The sequence below is a fragment of the Procambarus clarkii genome, chromosome 40 (assembly GCF_040958095.1).
Source record: "Procambarus clarkii isolate CNS0578487 chromosome 40, FALCON_Pclarkii_2.0, whole genome shotgun sequence".
In the NCBI taxonomy this organism is placed as follows: Eukaryota; Metazoa; Arthropoda; class Malacostraca; order Decapoda; family Cambaridae; genus Procambarus; species Procambarus clarkii.
In genome coordinates, this window is record NC_091189.1 from 6,809,563 (window position 1) to 6,831,314 (window position 21,752).

Sequence of the window (21,752 nt, forward strand, 5' to 3'; positions counted from 1 at the left end):
TATGTATTCTCTCTAACCCAATGTACCTTCTTGTATATAAATAAATAAATAAATAACAAGGAAGAAGGGAACAAGAACAGTGAGTGGTGAGAGGAAGAGTTAATACTATTGGAGGAAAGGAAGAAGAAAGGAAGAAGTTCTATATAAGAGGATAAATGGACAGTGAAAAGTTGGGAGATAGTTACTATACGTCCAGGATTAGTAGGTGGATGCAAAAGAGCCATCTCTTGAAGGGTTGCTGGGGGGAACAAGGTCTGAGAAATATCCAACCCCAACCAGCCTACGTCCGTTCAGTATACCAGACCATTCCTCCTGCAAATTTGGGTGAGGCTATCCCCAAGAATCTGGCCTCCAACTCTGGACAAATAGGCAAATAGACAGACAGGCATTCCCTCTTGTAGATATAACTATACTATAAGATATGTAACATATGTTTATGTATACGAGTTTTGGGTGATAAGACTCAAAGACACTAGAGATGTGTCTTAGAGACAAGACTCAAAGGCACATGACCTAGAGACGATTTGTTCAAGACTCAGAGTTTAGTGTTGTTGTTGTTGTTATAAATTCAGCTACTCGGAACAAGTTTCAAGTAGCACGGGCTATGGTGAGCCCGTAACTTACCTGGCACAGGAGCGGGGCAAGTAGCACAGGCTATTAAAATTTAAATTTAAATTTAAATAAGTTTATTGAGGTAAAATACACACAAAGGGATGAGGTAGCTCAAGCTATTCTCACCCCGTTAGCACAGGCTATGGTGAGCCCGTAGCTTACCTGGCACAGGAGCGGGGCAAGTAGCACGGGCTATGGTGAGCTCGTAGTGGACTTACCTGGCACAGGAGCGGGCTGTTGATTTGCTGTCAATGGCTTATATTACAAGCTTTTCACCTTGTCAAACTGACCAACATCTAGCAGACTGGGATGAGATATTAATTATAATTAGTTGGACACTTGGGAAGAATATTAATAATTTTAATTAGTGGATCTAGGATAAATGTAGACCTTCCTGGAAAACGGAACTCCTTAGGGATAAGTTAAGTGCACATCTAATTATCTACAGAGCTAATGAGAATATGGAACAAATGTATAATTCCTAATATTATTGCTACTTACAGAATGTCTGTTTGAGGGGGGGGGGGGCTAGAAATAGCCTAAGCTACTCTATCTCTTTGAGATGTATTTCTTTCTTGTCTCAATAAACATACTTGAAGTTGAACTTGAATGTCTGTTTGTCTGTCTCTGATGATTTGGTTTATAGAATATATGCCCGAAATTTCTGCCCGAAACACAGTGCGTACTAGTGGCTTTACAAGAATATAAATACCATGCTATTTATCCTCACAAACCCAATGTACCTTCTTGTATATAAATAAATAATAAAAATAACTAAAAAATAATATGTTTATATACATATATGGAGAGCTTGGCGGTTATGAATGTTATAAATATATCTTCCCCCTGTACGAGCGGTCATCTGTGCATGCTATGAAGATCCTCTTTCATGTACTCAGATAAACAGCTGATTTGAATGAAAATAAACACTAAAACACCGCCCTAGATGATAACAACCAATGAAAATTCAAAATTAACGAGACAGCCAGTCGGAACCCCGAGTTTAACTGGAGCCGCCAATCACAAGCCTTGATTACTGGACCAATGAGGGCTCGGCTCCTCACATACGAAGATGTGGCGCCACGGATATGTGTGATTTTTGACACACTTGGAAAGTTTTATTGAATTTTGAGCGTGATATTAGAGGATTCGAGGAGAGGATGGCGTCCCCTGTGAGAGGTAGGTGGAGGGAGGGCGGCCGTGGCCTTCATACACGCACCAACACTAGAGTAACACTGAACAAAACTGTTATGGGGCAAACTCCTTCGCTAATCACTAATGTGTTGGGTAGATTATTAACCTCTTCCTGTGATCAGTTATCTCTAACGTTTTATCGAAGGTGATGTTTGACTTAAACCTGACCAGTTATGGGGGAGAGGTGTTAGTGATGTTGACTGGAGTTTAGTGGCTTGTGGCCCAGCTTGTTTCACTTGATTTATATTCTTAACGATATTATTAATGGTGACTAAATTTGTCTTTGAGCGTAGTATACGAGTGGCAAAGGAGAATGTATATACAGGTATATAATTTATATATATGCTGGTAAATAAGGGTTTCTGAAAGACCCAATAACGAAGCTTTCAGGTAAGCTTAGTTTTTACTAACTTGGTACCCATCCTATGACCCCTGGTGCAAAATGTTAAGAGGCTAAGGAAAGTTAATGGGTTAAGGAAGTTTATTGTGCTCAGCAAGTTGTAGTCTTGATGAGCTAGTTGCACACATATTAACAGTATATTCAGAGTTTATCAAACTAAAATGACCATGATCTCCAAGAATGATACAAAGAGTAAGAGTATTTGTTTAGTTTGCCTATATCAAGGCTTATAGGCTTATATCAAGGTCCCCCCCTCCCTAGAACCCCCCCCTACCAAGGTCAAAATACTGACCTTCCCTGGGGGATGCAACCCCACAACAGTTTGACTAACTTCCAGGTTCCTATTTACTGCTGGGTGAATAGAGGCATTAGATGAAAGGAGACATACCCAACCATTTCTGTCCTGCCCAGGATTTGAACGCAGGATTTCCAATTGAGTCGAGAATGAATCCAATAGCACTACAGAAACCCAAAATATATTTTTACAGCATTAAGGTCCTATATTTATTCTGTTGGCAAAAGATTGAAATGTTATTCACATAATGGGTTAAAGTATTAAAACTAATTGCAGTATCTCAAAGCTAAATAATTTACATTTGTGGTGAGCCAGTTATGTTCCCCTTCAATGTTAGTTTGCCTATTATTTTATACAATGCTGAAAAAACTGATTCTCTATATGTCTTTCACTGTATCAGAGATCCACAGCATTTTACTGGCTGTAATTTGAGGATTATCTAAATGAGCTCCTATCTAATATTGCTGGATACAAGCCCATTGGTATTGCACTGTTTTATATACAGGATAAAACCATTATTACTGGTGTGTACGGAGTAAATTTTTTAGTGCAGTGGTTAGCACAGTCGGCTCACTACTATTGTTCTTTGGTTTAATTCCCAGCAGGGGCAAGATGTTTGAGCATATTTTCTTATACCTGTTGTCTGTTCACCTAGCAGTAGATAATGCATAAGGAGTTGGGCTTCTGTTGTGGGTTGCATCGGGAAGATGATCTCTTGTTGGCCATGGGGATACCAATAAGCCTAACAGGCTGCCAGTGTGTTTGGTATAAAGTTAACTGTAGATGATACATAAACACTATTTTGGTGGTGCAGAAAGATGGTACTGTACCCAATGAATACAATAAGCAGTCCCCGTGGTGCCAATGATTACATTAAGCAGTCTCCGTGTCGCAGTGGTAAGACTTTGCCCTGGGTTCATATCTAGCACTTTGGCCTGGGTTCGTATCTTGCGCTTTGGCCTGGATTCGTGTCTTGGCTAGCACGGATTGACCAGGCGCCAATTCCTAACTGTAGCCTCTGTTCACCCAGCAGTGAATGGGTACCTGGTTGTTAAACGAATTGGAGGGGTCATATTCTGGGGAAAATTTGGATTTGGGACCTCCCTGAAATGCTATGCGTGCTAGTGGCAGTACTAGAATGTAAGAACTTTTGCATATATATATACAGTATAAATAAATAAATAAAAATACATATGGACTGGTAACAACAGAGCATTGTTCATATTGAGAACTGTAAGTCTAATCTATAGCTAATTATTGTGTTCTTGAGGGTTCTTGAAACCCTCTTGAATATTCAGCCGCTTCATTCTTGCTTAGCTAGACACTTAGTCGCCATCCTCCAGACACTTGGTTATCACATTCATGGCTGACATAAAAAGTTTTGCTTATTGTACAAATAATATGAAAGGAATGTTGCATCATAAAATGACACTGGAGTGGCTGCTGCACATGCAATTCACAAAGCTATTAATAAAAAAAATATGACCAGAATTTTATTGCACATCAAATTATCTCTTCACCCTAGTGCCAGTCTCTAAACGAAACATGTTGCACATTTATAATGAAATTTTACCAGCACTGTACAGTATAGCTGTGTACTGTATATTATAGGCTAGACTATATTGGAGCCGTATTATGATTAATCAGAGCTATATAGGTATGCTTGTTTACTTATACATGTTCTGTACATAATAATGGTTTAGGATACACTCACTGCAATAAAGCAAATCAGTTTGAAAAATTTACAAAGTACATTTTCAAATTGTACTATTATGAATTTTGTTTGAAAAATGTATCATTAAATATGTACTGGTATATGCTATTCAGTATTAGTTACTTGACAATGAAGCTATTGTTAGTTTAATTGTTATAAAATTTGAATTTCTGTGATGTACATTATAGTATGAAAATACACAGTAACTTATATTACATTTTACCTTAAAGGTATATAACTAATTGGGTTATTATTTGACAGGACAAGAGCAGGGTTGCCTGAGTGCTCAAGAGATGGATGAGCAGCGTCAGAAAAATATATCTTACCAGTACCTGTGTCATCTTGAGGAGGCAAAGAAGTAAGACTAATTATTGTTTGTATTACCGTATTCTGAGCTTAGAATGTGCATGTCTTTGCAGCTACATGAATACTACATTCATGTAGTATTACTACATTCAATAAAAGAAGGGTTGTATTCTCTTCTTTGAGTATGTTGCTAGATACACTTTTTTCTTTAATTTGTTCATTGCATTTAACAAAAATTATGTGGAAAATTCAACAATAAATTAAACCAGCCCAAGTTCTTAAAAGGGATTGTTGGATTTGTTTTTGTATGTTAATACCAAACATTGTCCTCCTCCTGGCTTACCAAAGATTCTGCTACTGTAATAATATTCATTAACATAAAGTATTTTATATAGTAACTTTTGCATAAACAAAATTGTTACGTACCTATATATAGTGTTATTAATCAGTGTTACCAAGTGATGGAATATTTATATTTTATGGCTATTATTTATGACTTCACAACAGGTGGATGGAAGCATGTATCAATGAAGTGTTGCCAGAAGCTGAGAATTTAGAACACCACCTACGCCATGGTGTCTACTTGGCAAAGCTGGCTCATTTCTTTGCGCCAGAAACTGTTCCGCTGCGGCGTATATATGATGCAGATCTGACCAAATTTCGAACAAGTGGGCTAACATTCAGACACACAGATAATATTAACTATTTTCTCAAGGCCCTAGAAAAAATTAAATTGCCAAGTGTAAGTACTTGTACAGTAAAAATAAAACAATAAATTACTAATTATATAGGCATTTAGAATTAGAACAAATTAGAATTATGACAATAAGTATAAAACAGGAAAAGTTAATATATTTATACACTATTATTTGATAGTAGGAAATAGGAGGAAATATACTGTGAAGGAAACATTTAGCTTCAGTGATACAGGTATGAAATAACCAAATAAAAATTGGTACATTTAACAACTTTGTGAATTAATTAAAAATTCTATAGGCAAAGAGATATTGTTAAAGTTACTCTTTTTAATATAATACAGTAGTGCTGTTATTTAACAATGACTGATTTTTTTATATTTCAGAGCTTCTATCCTGAAACAACAGATGTGTATGATCGGAAGAACATGCCTCGAGTTGTGTTTTGCCTTCATGCTCTCAGTCTCTATCTTTTTCGGCTTGGGATTGCTCCTCAGATACAGAACCTGTATGGAAAAGTTATATTCTCAGGTTAGAGGCATAATTTATGCTTATTTACTATGTAATACCATATTTCACTCAAGACTTCCGGTGGATATAGTGGAATCCACGGTTGTATAACTTATACTAAGTCATGGTACAGGGGTGAGATGTTGGCTGGGAGTACCTTGATTGCTAATTTGAGTCGCCTCATTGCTCCAACTGATTTTCTTATTGGGTATATTTATTATAAGTATTTTTTAAACATTCACGGTGTAATATGTATGACATGCTCTCGTTAACCCTTCCACTGCTCATTTGCTATCAGCAATTTGAGCACAAGAGGAAATCGCAATGTGCAAGTGATCCTTATGAGTTTTCAATACTTTTTTTCATGTACACGTGGATGTAGGACTTTTAAATAGCTAAGCAGTTTAAGGGTTAAATGTATAGGCAATATCTGTGTTGCTGTTTTGTGCTGAGGCATGTTACTAAATCTTGTGAATCAAGCTTAATGTGTTTATTTTGCAGTAAATACTGTATTTTATTTTAAATGTATTTACAGAGGAAGTAATGCAAGCTATGATGAAGGAACTTAGCAAGTATGGTTGTCAGCTACCTCAGTTTGGGAAGATTGGTGGCATTCTTGCAAATGAGTTGCCAGTAGATGAGGCAACTCTACATGCTGCTGTAATTGCTGTCAATGAGGCAATTGAAAAGGCTGTATGTATAAAAAGTGTTTACTATTTTCTAATGGTGCTACATAGTCTTCCTTGCTTGGTGCCTTCTTTTTTTAAGTACTTGCTATTTTATAATTAATTTTATAAGTGCTGATGTTAGAGATTTCTCTTAAGTTTTCAGTTCACAAATTAATCCATTACATGTTTTAGAATATCACAGTATTAGTCCTTGCCATTTTTCTCATCATTGCAGTCCTTGCCATTTTCTGCAGGAACCCCTTGTGTTTCCCTGAAGTTATACACAGATGGTTTCCATCTACCAGGTCACATCAACTGTGGAGTTCTTAGGCCTACTGAGAGCCAGAGCCAGAACCTGGCTTCCTCACAGAAGTGCAGGGAGTGGTGACATTTTGTTACCTCACTAGCGAGGCATCCAGAAACTCATTGAGTCGAAAGAAACCACTGCTGGGTTTAAGAGAGACCAAAGCCTCAATACCCACCTAATGGACTCTTCCAACTATATAAACAAACTATTAACAAATCTATTAATAAACAATCTATAAAGCCAACAAACTTTGTAAAATCTCTTTATGTATGTACCTTTGCCTAAATAAAAATTATTATTATTATTATTATTAAATCTCTTGAAACTAACATGAGCTTGTTCACCCCCACCTCACCCACTTGTTTGGGGAAAAAGGGCTCACCATCTCCAGGGGTCTGAGCTGTCAGTTCCTACACTGATGTGGTTTTGGTCACTTGATTGCTGTAGTGGTTCCCAGGTTGCCTCTTCTATGCAGGCTCCACTGTTCAGCTAAGTGGCCTACTTCGACAACTAGCTGTTGTGGGTTCCCAGTCAATTCATATGTCTGTATACCAGGGATCTGGTTCTTTCCTAGCTTGCCAGGTTTGGGTTCCTGGTGAACTGGCAAAAGCCCCAGTTGGTCAAGTACCAAGTTCAGACTTGGCTGGGCCTCGTTTGAGAGACTGTTGGTGTTGAATCAGGCCCAGGTGACTCGAAAGTTGCTCTTGCTGTTGTGTGGGAGCCTGAAATTTCCCTGCATAGTTTTTCCTCTGGGCAAAGTGTGGCTTCTGCAGCTGTGTCTGGTACCTCCTGTTCAGTCCCTTTCACTACTGCCGCAATCATTGGGTAGTGACTGTTCTCCAGTGATTCATTGCCTCAATTGGGGATGGTTCACTTCAGCCTCCTGTCCTTTGGAGCTGGATGCTGTGAGTAACTCTTCAGCTGGGTTCTCGAGTTTTGGTTCTCCATGCAATTCATATTCATGGAATGTCCAACGTTCTTACAGATAGTCTGTCCCAGTTCCTTTCTGTCTACATGAGTGGACCATCGATGCCGCCTCCTTCCTTTGGCTTTGTGAGATGTATGGGTGCCCGGAGGTGGACCTCTTCGCATCAGCATAGAATCTCTGTGCCTTACTCTGGATGTTGCTCTGTACCCTGATCACGAGGATGGGAGGTTTCTGTACTTTCTTCTGCAGCGTTATAAAGTCTTGCCAGCCATTGTTCTACTCTTGTGCCCTTGATGTTAGAAAGTATTCTGCTCTCACAGCTGTGCTTCCTAATATGTCCTGGGCCGATATTTGGATGCGGGTTTTTTTTGGCAATCTCACAGGGTTCTGATGGTCCAGTATTTGGTAAAAGTTCCAGGGCATTGGGATCCTTGTGTGGCCTTGGGTTGTCTCTCGTTCAGGGGTCTCCTCTTCTCCCTGACTCTTGCGGTTAATCTTCCTCCCTGGTAAGTTCCCATGTGTTACTACTTCTCCATGGGTAGTTAGCTTCAGGGAGCCACAAGGAGCTCCCCTCAGATAACCAGCATTAACTGTAATGAAATGCCTCTTTCTGTGTGAGCCGTGGTGGCGACCTGATTCCCTCCACCTTCCCTCTCAGGTCGTTAAGTGGGTCTTGTTTGAATTTCTGCTCCAGAACCGACAGCTTAGACCCCTGAAGATGGTGAGCCCTCTCCCTCCCCCCCCAAATGAGTGGGAAAGGTGGGGCAAACGAGTTACACTATTTTCTAAAGATGCAATTGTTTGTTTTTGACTTTCTGGATTCCTTCCCCAGTGAGGTGGAGAACACACTCTGCTCCCTGTACCTTTTTGATGGGGGCCAGGTTCTGCCTCTGGTCTCTGGTAGGCCTAAGAACTCATAGCTGATGCAACCTGGTAGATAGAAACTAGTTCAGTGTATAGCTTCAGAGAGTCATTGGGGCTCACCCAGAAAGAGGATAAAGTAGAAAATTTTTTTCTGCTCTGTTCAAATTCAATAGTACTGTACCGATTTCTACTTTCTAATTGTGTTGTACGTCGGTGTATGTACAGTACTATGGTCCTCATCCTTCCTTTAAGTACTACCAAAACAGGATGATGGCCTGAATATTGAACCAAACTGTTGAATTGTATTTTGAGTAAAAAGTGAGTAGTTTTAACAAATTTAGATAATTTTGGAGGGTAGTTGGAATGTATGATGAAATAGGCTATTTAGAAGCAATAAAGAGTTTTTCAGTACCTTTGAAAAGACATGCACTCCTGACAAAACTATGAATAATATGCTTAAATTTTGATGAATTATCAAGGCAAACTTTGTTAATATAGTAGTAGTCTGGTTCCATGCATGGATTTCATGCCCTTCACTTCCACATAGTTGTAAAATTTATATTATTTTTCAGTTTAACAAGTCAAGTCTGTTGCATACTCTGCTGTGAGTTGTCAGTATCAAGTAAACATTTTGTTTAAATATATACAGTAAATTGCTTTAAATGTTTAAATAAAGGAACTTGGATAGTTGTAACTAAAAGCAAATTTTTTTACAGTGCTCAAACTGGAATCAATAAGAATTAACTTCACAACTGAATAGTCTATTTGACTGTATTGCATGATTTATTTAATTCATATTTGTCTGAAGTGGATGTTTTTTCCCTTTAAATAATTAAAAAAATATAATACTTTAAATGGTTTGGTTTTGTGCAGGATTTCGAGGAATGTATCTGTGTAAAACTGTGGTGCCATATCACACAACAGTATAGTATTGAGTATCGAGTATGCTTATGCAGATTATTTTTTTTACAGGATCATTACGAGTTGCTTGAAACTCTTCGCAATCCTTCATGTCATTTGCAGAATATTCTTGAAGAGAATATTGACAGCTATCTGCAATATCTTTCTGATGTCAAGATGCATAAAAGAGAAATGGCTATAAATAAGGTTGGATTCAGGCTTTGTCAGAAACTGTTTACCACTGATGCTTCTTGTCTTTAATATAATGGCTGGCAGCATGCTGTTTGTACAGTCATATTTAACCGAATTTTGTCAAATGTTCTTAAATTTTTAGCTCGCCTAGCCTTTACCATACATCTATCTTCAACAAAATGTTTACATCCTAATGTCAAACATTCATTACAACACTTGTGTGCACCATGTGTTACTTTATTACAACCTGTTATCCATATAGAAATTGACATTGCTAATTTTTTTGTCAAAACATTTCAGAGCCGGGATCAAGACTACATACCAGATGCTTATGATGAACTTCTCACCCAGGCCGAGATCCAGGGACACATCGGCAACATCAATGGTTCTCCCCCACAACTGTTTTATAAATATTTTTTTTAAGAGTTTATTTCTATTAAAGATAAAAGCACATGCTATTAGCTTGGCAAACTGATTCATTTAATTGTACAATCTTCTGTATTTGAGAACGCGTATTCTCAGGTTAAGTAAAAGAGATTTCTTTATGAACAACATTTTCTGTTGATTTTTAAATATTGGTTTCAGTTCAATTTCTTTCTTTATTATGCACCCCATACCCATCCCGTGGGCGGTGGTGTAAAGGATTAGAGAGGCACAAAATCAGTTCAGGAACTGAGCCCTCTAGTTTGTTTAGCTAAGCAAATAACAATCTTTTGACGCTAGTTACACAATTATTAATGTTATATATACATGTGCATATATATACATATAAATATATACCAGTGATTGGTTTTAGCCAATTATCTGTAATTGCCAATTATGATAAGTTAATTAAATAGTAATTTTTTTATTATTATTATAAATGTACACAAAAGACTGTAAAGTTTCATCTAATTATTCATATATCTTCAGCCTCTGTTGCTATGGAGAGATTAGAAGATGCGATTAGAGATGAGAATGTTGAGGCCTTGCTCCAAGCACTCTACTGCCCAGTTCTTTGTCTCAAGGTTAGTGAAAATTGAAATAAAGTAATTGCACTAATGTCAACTTCTTGTACACAAATTGAGCATTTAATGGTTAATATGGTGGGACTCTGCCCATCCTGTTGTTAATCTTTTGTGAAGTTTGCTGTTTTAGCACCATTTTTTCCACTGCAGGTGTATCACTTGCTCCATTTTTTCTAGTGCTTAAACAGGAAATACCAGATTTATTGTCTTATCACAATGAAATATATAAAATAAAACAATTGAATAGGTTTCTGATTACAAAATTTTGTCAGTTTAGGTCACAGGTGACTGAGATGAAGGAACATAAGGAAGTTCTCGTACACTAAATGGTAAAGCTAAAAGGTTGGGCATAGTTAAGTGTCTTGTTAAATAGTTCAAATCTGTTTCTCGCTCCTCATAGACACTGGTTTTTAAGAAATGTGATCAAATCCCGGCGGTATTGGAAAAAAGCAAAACGCTGACATTATACTGTACACAGATTTTGCAAAGTACTGGTATTTGACATGTGATCATGGAGACATAGCCCTGAAAATTAATTCTAAGGAAATGACTGGTAAACAACTCGTCTTCCTGGTTGGATAGTACTTTTTGTACCTATGTGGACCATTGTATGTATATATTGGCATTATGGCCAATTAGTAGAATTTTGTACTATTCACTTTCTAGTGTTAACTTAAAAACCAAACTTAAATATTCCTAGGCCTACTATAGTACATATATGTACTATACTATATATATAGTATAGTATATATATACATGTACGTCAATATATATGTACATCAATATATATGTATGATGATTTACATTGTTACTATAAGTACTGTCTAAACGAGGATGGGATGCTGGTAAATGAGTAGTGTACTGACAAATTTAAAATAAAATGGATTTATAGTGATAGTAAAGCAAACAAAAATCCAGACCGATTAAGGTACAAACACTGTTCTGCAAAAATTTTCAGTCTATTTGATGATGGTTCTCATCCTTGCAAGCTAGTTTCATGCCTGGCATCATAAGAATCAGTATGTAAATGTGCTTGGTACAAGGCATGTAAAAATAACCTCGGATGTCAAGAATATGTTCTGAAGAGTAACTGAATGCACAATGTTCAACTGGTATGTAAAAGACAAAATGAGTACAACCTGCAAGATGGCCAAAGAGCAGAATGAGCAAGTAAAAGATCAAGAAACAGTAATGCCTGATGAAGCCTTTACAGCACATCATCAGCCAGAAAATGAATAGGTTGGATAATGAAAGACTTCAAAACTAGGGATGCTATGTCAGTAATGATACTTTTTAAGGAACAGATACTCTCTTGTCTTGAATATTGGTCCATGGTTGCATCTCCTTTCAAGGCAGGCAAAATATTTGAGGTACCTGAGGAGAAAATAGAGTTGCTTTATGGCTAATATAGAATTGGAGAAGCATTTAAATAGCCTCCAAGCACTTAAATTGTTTATACAATGCAATGGAAAAGCTTGAGAAAACATACCCCCTCCCCGCTCAGCTCGTTGTCGCCGTCTGGGGGCTTAGTGGGCGGCTGCCGGAGTGTGATGCTCCTTGGGACAGTCCTCTGTCCTTTTCTAGCCTTCTGCTCCTGCTGCCGTCCTCTCCAATTCTGCTGGGCATCTTTTCCTTTTCCTTCTGTTTCGTTTTTCTCCCCCCTCTTCTCCTATCTGCTTGCCGTTTCCTGCCGACCTTTTGCTCGTTCTGGTTCTTCCCTTGGACTTCTTCTACTTTGACGCCCGGGTGCTTGAGGAGGCATACTCTTGCACCCGTAGAACTGCGGTACCCGACGTCGAGAGCGAGGGGAACCTTTTATTGTCAATCCCCACTTCGTCACTGAACCCGATCTCGACGGACTGTCGGTTTCTTAAGGTGGCGTTTGTGGGGCGTATACTCACGACGCACCCCTAGGAGGCCCCGACAAGATCGGCGATAGCTTCTTGTTGGGTGTCCTGCCTCTAATTGTGGCTCCATGGTGGGTGTGGGGGCACATTCGTGAGTGAATTCGTAATTTCGTCAAGATGATAACCCCTGTTTCGGCTGTTTCCGGCTTACCTTTTCAGGCTCGTGGGGTGGGCGACCAAGCCCCCGAGTCGGTCCGTATTGGAAGACCGGGCTCTGTAGCCTCCGCTGCATTGGGCCCCGACCTTGCTCCTCCTTTGGCCTCTCTGACTCCTTCCCCTGGCTCCCCTCCCTCCTCTGTGGTTGGGTCGAGCCCCGAGCCCCCAGTGGTGACTACCTCGTCCCCTGGCGCGGCTCCTTCTCTAGTTGTTACTACTGCGCCTTTTAACCCCTCTCTCTCAGGGGGTTCTCACCGCCGTTCTCGTCACGGCCGCCCTCGCTCGATTCCTTCCAGTTCTGCTACCTATCAAGCCTTGTTTGGTCCCGCTTCGTGGGCCAAATATTTTGATCTCCTCCCTCTTGATTCTGCGCCTCCTGACGATTTCTCCCTTCATCGACATCTCATTGATTCCGTGGATGCCTCCATTACTTTTAACCCCACTCGTCTCGGTACGCGTGTCGTTGCTGCTCCTTCTCAGGATGCTGCTTCCCGCTTGGCTGCCTTATCCTGCCTTGGCGAGACCCCCGTTCGGGTCTCGAAGAACGTCCAGTTGAATGCCTACGCGACTGCCACGACGATATTCGACATATCCTCGCTGCCCAGGGCCATTCTATTCTCCAGGTGGACACGTTTACTCGTCCCCCTCGTGGTAGTCGCCGTCAACCCCTCCGGGTTGTGAAGATTACCTTTGATGGTAGGACCCTTCCACCCTCTGTCATTCTTGCTGGTGCCAGGTGCTCTGTCCAGGAGTACATTCCTTCTCCTCGGCTCTGCAACAAGTGCTGGAGGTTTGGGCATGGTGCCCTCCGCTGCTCCGGGACTGTCTCTCTCTGTCCTTTGTGTGGTGGCGAAGGTCACTCTAAGTCGGAGTGCGCTTCTCCCCAGGCTCGTTGCCTCAACTGCGGTGAGGCCCATCCTGCCTTCTCCCGTGCGTGTGTCCATTACAAGCTTGAGGCAGCCGTCCTCAACCTGAAGCACCGGGAGCGTTTATCTTTTCCTGAGGCGAGGCGCCAGGTTCGCCGGCTCCCGCCTTATGCTAATATCTCTTATGCTCGCGTGTTGCGCTCTTCCTCTCCTCGTCCTTCCCGCCTTCCTCAGACTCACAACCGTTTCCGGGCCTTGGACCCTGATGCGCCCACTGCCCCCTCCTCTGTCCCTTTGGGTTCTCTCCCGAAGGATCCTCCTCCTGGTCCTCTGTCTGGGGTTCCCCTTCCTTCTACCCGGTCTGTCGTGTCTTCTGTGTCTCCTTCCTCGTCCCCCTCCGATCCTCCTTCCCATCCTCTTCCTCCATCTATCGGCTCTCCCCGCCGCCTGTCGGTGCGGGCGGATGTCCATCGCTTTCCTAACGGCCGTCGTGTGTGCTCTCGTTCGGCTTCTCCTGTTGAGACACTGGAATCCGTTGCCCGGTACGTAGTTGCTGGGACGCCGGTCTCTTTAAGTCAGAAGCGTAAGCCTGGCTCCTCTCCTTCCTCTTCCCCGGCGGGTAAGAAGGCTTCGCTTTCTTCCTCAGCTCCTCCTTCTGGCTCTGTTGCTCCTTCCACTCCCGTTTCAGTGCTTGCGCCCCCTGTTCCTGCTATGGAGGTTTCTTTGGCCCCTGCTTCCCTTTCGGTTGCTGCTCTTGCTGGGGTGCGCTCCTCTCTTTCTACTCCCCCTCTTCCTGCTGCTGTCCTTGACTGCTCCTCTCCGTTGTCTCCTCCTCCTCCTCCTCCTCCTCCTCCGGACCCTGCCCGCCCACCTCTGATCTGTTCTCCCGTTTCCTTCCCTCCGTCTTTGCTCAGTTTACCCATGCCCCCTAACCCTGACTTTGCTGACCCTGATCCCGACCCTGATATTCTTTAACGTGCTCTGTTGGTCTTTCGCCTTTGTTTCTTCCTTGTTCTCTGTTTTTGTCCTTTCTCTTCTCGTCGTTGTCCATTCTTCAATGGAACGTTCGAGGTTATTACGCCAATTTCCTCGAACTCCAACTTCTGGTTTCGCGGTTTTCGCCCCTTTGTGTCTGTCTCCAGGAGCCGATGCTTGGTGCTCGCCCTGGTCGTTTTCGTGGCTATTCCTTTCTCTCCCCCCCCCCAGCCATTGCTGGGGCTTCTAATTCTTCTGCTCTCTTGATTCGGGCTGATGTTCCCTTTGTTCCTTTACTTTTTCCTTCGCCTCTCCATTGTTCTGCTGCTCGTATCTTTGTGGGGAAATGGTACACAGTTTGTTCCATTTATCTCCCCCCGGGTGTCCCGCTCTCTCTTCCTGATTTGAAACACCTCCTAGACTCCTTGCCGGAGCCTGTGCTCCTGCTGGGTGACTTCAATTGTCGTCATTCTCTTTGGGGTGACGTTCTGACGAATACCCGGGGTCGCCTCCTTGAGCCGTTTCTCCTCTCTTCTTCCCTGTCTCTTCTGAATTCTGGTGAGCCCACTCATTTGGACTCTCGAACTCGCACCCTTTCTTGTCTTGATCTTTCTCTCTGCTCTTCTTCTCTTTACTTAGATTTCACATGGCAGGTTCTTGATGACCTCCATGGAAGTGATCATTTCCCCATCCTTGTTTCCTTTTTCTCTTTTCGCCCTTCCCTCTCTTTCCCTAGGTGGCAGTTTGCTAAGGCGGACTGGACCCTGTTTTCCCTCAGTGCTACTCTCTCTGACCTCTCCCTTCTGCCCCTCTCTCGCGCTCTCCTCCTTTTTCATGACACTGTCTTCGACGCTGCCCTCCGCTCTATTCCTCGCTCTTCCTCTCGGGGTCCACGGAAGTGCGTTCCCTGGTGGAATGCGGACTGTGCTCGGGCTGTCCGCTGTAAGCGTGCAGCCTGGAAGAAGCACCGCCGTAGGCAGACGACCGATTCTTTTCTTTTCTTTCGGAAAGCGAGTGCGGTGGCCCGTAGGGCCATCCGTACGGCTAAACGTGAATGTTGGGCATCTTATGTCTCGACAATTACGTCCGAAACCCCTCTGGCCCAGATCTGGAAGCGTATCCGCAAGATAGCGGGTAAGTTCGTTCCCGATGTTTCACCGGTCCTTCACCTCCGTGATACTCTTGTGGCGGACCCGTTGCAGGTCGCTTCCGAACTGGGTTCCCACTTTTCTTCTGTTAGCTCTGGTCTTCATCTTCCCCAATCTTTCCTTCTTCGTAAACCTGTCCTTGAGTCTCGTCCTTTAGATTTCTGCACTCATCTTCAGCTTCCCTATAATGATCCCTTCTCTCTCTCTGAACTTCGTTCTGCCCTGGCCCTCTGCGGTTCTACGGCGGCGGGCTCCGATGGTATTCATTATGAGATGCTTCGCCATCTCCCTCCGAGCACGTCTCAGTATTTACTGAGTCTGTATAATCGGATCTGGGAGTCGTCGTCAGTCCCTGAGGACTGGCTCGATGCCGTTGTCCTCCCTGTTCGCAAACCAGGGTCTCTGGGTACTTCCCCTAAGGACTTTCGCCCTATTGCTCTCACAAGTTGTGTCTGCAAACTCTTTGAACGTATGGTTAACGTTCGTCTGATGTGGTTCCTGGAACACCATCACCTCCTCTCCCCTTCTCAATTTGGTTTCCGCAAGTGCCGCAGCACGACAGATGTCCTGGTGAACTTGGAGGTCTATATACGTACTGCTTTTGCTGCGAAGACCTCCGTTGTTGCCGTCCTTTTTGACCTAGAAAAGGCTTACGACACCACTTGGCGTTATCATATCCTATCTCAACTTCATTCTTTTGGCCTTCGTGGTCATCTCCCTCTCTTTCTCCGCAGCTTCCTCTCTCGTCGTTCCTTTCGGGTGCGCCTTGGTACCGCTCTCTCTCCCCCTTTTCAGCAATACGAAGGTGTGCCCCAGGGTAGTGTTCTGAGCACTACTCTTTTTCTGGTTGCCCTCAATGGTCTTCTTTCCTCTCTTCCTTCTGGTGTCTTCTCCGCTCTCTATGTCGATGATCTTACCCTTTGTTGTCAGGGTGATGATTCGCCTCTCCTTCAACGCCGGCTTCAACTTGCGATTGATGCCGTGTCGTCTTGGGCCACAGGTCATGGCTTCAAGTTCTCTACTTCTAAGACTTGTGCCATGACTTTTACGCGGAAACGGGTTGTTCTTCGTCCCTCTTTGTCGCTTTATGGTCATCCCCTTGAATACAAAGATTCCGCGAAGCTTTTGGGGTTATTCCTTGACACTCGTTTGTCTTGGTCTCCCCATATCTCTTACCTCCGTGTTGAGTGCTCTAAGTCCCTTACCCTCCTTCGGGTCTTGTCCCATACTTCTTGGGGGGCAGATAGGCGCACTCTCCTTGCTTTACATTCCTCTCTCGTCCTGTCTAAGCTCGATTATGGTTGCCCTGCTTACTCGTCTGCTTCTCCTTCTACTCTTCGCCGTCTTGATGCTTTGCACCATACTGGGTTGCGCCTCAGTTCTGGTGCCTTTCGTTCGACTCCCGTCCTTAGCTTGTATGTTGACACTGGCTTCCTGTCTCTCCAGGACCGCCGTGATCGCTACTGTCTTCGCTATCTTGCGCGGTCCTTGCAACATCCTTCCTCTCGTCTCTGTCGTGCTTTAACTTTTACCCCTCCTGCGGTTCCTGTTCCTCTTCACCACCTCCCTCTTTCTGTCCGGTTATCTCGCCTGCAGGATTCTCTTTCCGTTCGTATTTCTGATGTTTCTCCTCGTGTTGTTCCTTCTTTGCCCCCGTGGAGGGTCCCTCTTCCGCGGTTTTGTACGTCCTTGACTCGTATCACTAAAGCTTTTACCCCTCCTACAGTTCTAAAACGCCTTTTCCTCGAGCACTTTTCTTCTCACTCCCGCTCCGTTTCTGTCTTCACCGATGGGTCTAAGTCAGCGGACGGTGTTGGCTACTCTGTTGTTTTTCCTGATCGCACTTATATGTGTCGCTTGCCTCCGGAGACTAGCATCTTTACAGCGGAACTTTATGCTATTCTCTATGCTCTTCGTCTCCTGCTTTCTCGTTGTCAGTCTTCCTTTGTGGTTGTTGTTGACTCTCGTAGTGCCCTCATGGCTCTCGGGTGCTTTAATCCAGTTCATCCGGTAGTTGTCGAGATCCAGCATTGGCTGTTTCTCGTTCACAGTAAATTTAAGTCGGTTGAGTTTTGTTGGGTTCCCAGCCATATTGGCGTGTCTTTAAATGAGCGTGCGGATGCTGCCGCTAAGGAAGCTGTCCGCTCTTGTCCCATCTCTCGTAAAGGCATTCCGTATTCCGACTTTTACCCGGTTATCCATTCCTCAGTCCTTACCCGTTGGCGGGCTTCTTGGTTGTCTGTTACTGGTAACAAGCTACGTACTCTTAAATGTTGTGTTTCCTCGTGGCCGTCCTCCTTCCACCGTAACCGGCGGTGGGAAACAGCTCTAGCGAGGTTGCGTATTGGCCATACTCGCTTAACCCATGGTCACTTGATGGAGCGCCGCCCTGCTCCTTATTGTCCTAGTTGCATTGTCCCTCTTACGGTCGTGCATGTCCTTCTTGAATGTCCTGACTTCCAGGACGAGCGTGTGTCTTGCTTTCCGACCGCCCCTCGCGGTCACCTGTCCCTCGATAGAATTCTTGGTGACTCGGATACTTTTGATATCGTTCGCCTTATGCGTTTTTGTTCTCGTATTGGCATCCTTGGTGATATTTAGCGCCCTCTGATTATTTTGCGTATTTGATGGTGCTACATAGCCTTCCCGGTTTGGTGCCTTCTTTTGATAATTACTTACTTACTTACTTGAGAAAACATAATTTGTGTATATAAAATACTGTCAGGGTTCTACTCTTCACAATAAAATATTACACTGAAATGGAAGATGCTAAAAGAAATATACAATAAACTTAATGAAAATTTCAAAAGTTCACGCATCCCCAGGATGCACCCCATAGTAGCTGTCTAACTCCCGAGTACCTATTTACTGCTAGGTGAACAAAGGCATCAGATGAAAGAAACCCTGATAATTTGTATATGTCTCAGCCGGGAATTGACCCTGGACTCTTTGGATTTCAACTCCAGAGCGCTGTCAATTCAGCCGCAAATACTGGTGATAGAATGTTTTTTTATTAATTTAACTAATGAAATGAAGTTTACCTGGTTATTGGGCAAACTTTGCATGTGATTTTTTTGTTTTGTTAATTCCCATAAAGTTTTTAATGATTTTGTTCTACAGGACATTAGACGAGACCTTGGCAAAGAATACCTTGTGGCCTTGTCTAAGGAGCTGGCCAACTCTCAAACCCATTCTTACAACCACAGCTTCAACTACAGCTTCAATATGTCATACCAATCAACTTCATTAAGCAAAACTGTCATACAGTCAATCATCTCGTCAAGCAATAAAGATGCTGAATATCATAACAAATGTAAGGAAATAGCAATTTATTTTAACATTACTTTTTTTGTATTATTATTATTATACAATAATAGTAATTGTCAAATGTTTACTTTAAAGGGTTTTAGAGAGACTTGTCCAGCAAATGTGGAAAGGTGTGGTTAGAAAGGAGGGTTAAATAAATACTATTATATTAGAAATACTAATAATGAGTCTGGGAAATTATATTAATCGTTACACAGTGGAATCTCGGACTACGAATGCCCCAGAATACAAATTTTTTGGTGTACGAAGTCAATTTCATTGTGAAATTTGACTTGGTGTATTAGTTTGCCTCGGAGTACGAGTCGTTTGTTGATACTGTACTGTACTTGTATGGGTCAGGCACGTGAGTTCTGCTGGGCATGGGGCGAGGCACACTCAGTTTACCAGTGTATGGTAATCCATACACCGTTTACCAGTATGTGGTAGTCGCCTAGTGACGACTGCGCTTGAATTCTTTGTGAATAATTAAATTGTTTTTTCTGCTTTTTTGATTTCCGAACATAAAAGTTCTATATATCATGCCATGGGTTCCAAGAGAGTAAGTGGTAAAGTTCAACCTAAGAAAATAGTTGTGAGGATGACGATAGAGGAAAACAAGAGATCATTCGCAAACATGAAAATAGTATGTGGGTTGTTGATCTAGCTAGGCAGTACAACAAATGTATGTCAACGATATACACCTTAATTGCTAAGAAAAAGAAAATTATAAGTGCTAAAGCGGCAAAAGGTGTAACAGCAATCACGAAACTGTACCACATGAATTTTTTGTATGGCTTATTCCCCAGTTGTGCATAGTTTTTGCATCAGTTGTGGTACTGGCTTGTAGAAATTGCACAAAAATGAAAAGGGCAAGGGTTTAGTGGTATTCATCATGAATTGCAGGGATGGATAGTTGTTTGTGTTCTGTTTCTTTGTATTTTTACATAGATGGTTTGTAACTACTATATGTATATGATTAGTATACTGTATATATAACTGAAGCAGTAAGCTGGCCTGGCCTAAACATTTACTATATATTTCATATTGCTGCCGTGGAGATCATGTCCAATGTGTTGGAAAATGTACCCACAATTTTTAGTAACGAATATTGTACCCTTAATGTGTTCCTCTGTTTACACTGCACAATCTCTTGAACATTTCTCACTCTTATAGTGCTCCCTTATTAAACAAGTCTTGTGTTTTGCAGTAAGGAAAGGAGTTGCTACCATAAATCAAAGTTTAAAACAAGGCTCTCCTGTACACACACTAAAGGCACTGCAATCGATAGCTTCAGATCTTCCTCCATTACTAGACTTTGCTGCACAACTCTACCATGAAGAGATGGCTGCCATTCGTTTGGATGCTCAGGTTAGTATAAAATACTTTGTAAGATGTACTTATAGTTAGTGAAGATTACAAATATGAATATGCAGATTTATATTGTTAGTGAAAATGTGATATGTTAATTCAAGCAGTGTACAAGTTTTGTTTTACCCTTTAGCTGCAGTACCTATGAACCTTTCATTTCCCATCAAGGATAGAAAGGCAGATAAACAAAAATATTTTGTTCTATTTATTTTTTGGAAAATCCTGCTTTTCTCATATACGGTATATCATTAAAAATTCTGGCTTACTTATTATAGTTAAAAAAAAAAAATACTACACAGGCCAAGAAAATTGATTCTGGATTACTGTATATATGTTCCGAATGTAGTGGTATATCATTGTTGATACAACCAGTAAACATAATCAAGGAATTTAACCCCTTAACTGCGTTGCCTCCAAATGTGACACCCCCGCAGTGCGCAGGAAATAAATTCTCTGGAAAAAATTCTTTTTTCTTTTTAAAGTGTCAAAAACACTTCCCTCAGTATGGGTATGTAAAAAAAAAGTTGAAATTGTACTTACTTTGGCTGCTATGGGATCTGGAAGTTGGGGCGTGACGTCATCATTCCCCGTGCGCCCGTGCCGTAAGCTCTCGGGGGCGGTGGGGCACTCGGGGCGGGGCGCGCGAGTTGCCGCGAATATATTTTCGTTCATTTTTTGCGCACCTTTCCAAATACATTTTCATTGTTTTTATGTGCCAATCCAATGTATAATGAACACGTACACTATAATATCGCAGTACAACATCCGTACTGTCCGTAGACACTGTGTTACGTGCATGAAACTTGTGTACACATATGCAGCACATATTTACTATGTATCATGCTAATTTGTGTATATATACAATCTATTTACATACTATACACTGTCACACACTATATACATTCATCATCAACACATTCAGAACACCGCGTAGCAGCTGCCTCGTATGGGCCAATAGCAGCTGTCCCGTATGGGCCAATAGCAGCTGCCTCGTATGGGCCAATAGCATCTGTCCCATATGGGCCAATAGCAGCTGCCTCGTATGGGCCAATAGCAGCTGCCCCATATGGGCCAATAGCAGCTGCCCCATATGGGCCAATAGCAGCTGCCCCATATGGGCCAATAGCAGCTGCCCCGTATGGGCCAATAGCAGCTGCCCCGTATGGGCCAATAGCAGCTGCCCCGTATGGGCCAATAGCAGCTGCCCCGTATGGGCCAATAGCAGCTGCCCCGTATGGGCCAATAGCAGCTGCCCCGTATGGGCCAATAGCAGCTGCCCCGTATGGGCCAATAGCAGCTGCCCCGTATGGGCCAATAGCAGCTGCCCCGTATGGGCCAATAGCAGCTGCCCCGTATGGGCCAATAGCAGCTGCCCCGTATGGGCCAATAGCAGCTGCCTTGTATGGGCCAATAGCAGCTGCCTCGTATGGGCCA

General features: G+C 42.4%; 1 protein-coding gene across 1 annotated transcript in view; it reads left to right on the forward strand.

Moving 5' to 3' along the window:
- The first annotated feature begins 1,645 nt into the window (after positions 1-1,645).
- LOC123757870 (ras GTPase-activating-like protein IQGAP1) overlaps positions 1,646-21,752 on the forward strand; it is a 51,032-nt gene continuing 30,925 nt past the window's right edge. The window contains exons 1-10 of the mRNA XM_045741765.2: positions 1,646-1,791; positions 4,477-4,573; positions 5,029-5,263; positions 5,603-5,747; positions 6,262-6,419; positions 9,466-9,600; positions 9,886-9,970; positions 10,498-10,592; positions 18,765-18,957; positions 20,158-20,318. Coding sequence (XP_045597721.1) covers positions 1,773-1,791; positions 4,477-4,573; positions 5,029-5,263; positions 5,603-5,747; positions 6,262-6,419; positions 9,466-9,600; positions 9,886-9,970; positions 10,498-10,592; positions 18,765-18,957; positions 20,158-20,318 — 1,323 coding nt within the window. The 5' untranslated portion in view covers positions 1,646-1,772. The remainder of the gene's footprint in view (positions 1,792-4,476; positions 4,574-5,028; positions 5,264-5,602; positions 5,748-6,261; positions 6,420-9,465; positions 9,601-9,885; positions 9,971-10,497; positions 10,593-18,764; positions 18,958-20,157; positions 20,319-21,752) is intronic.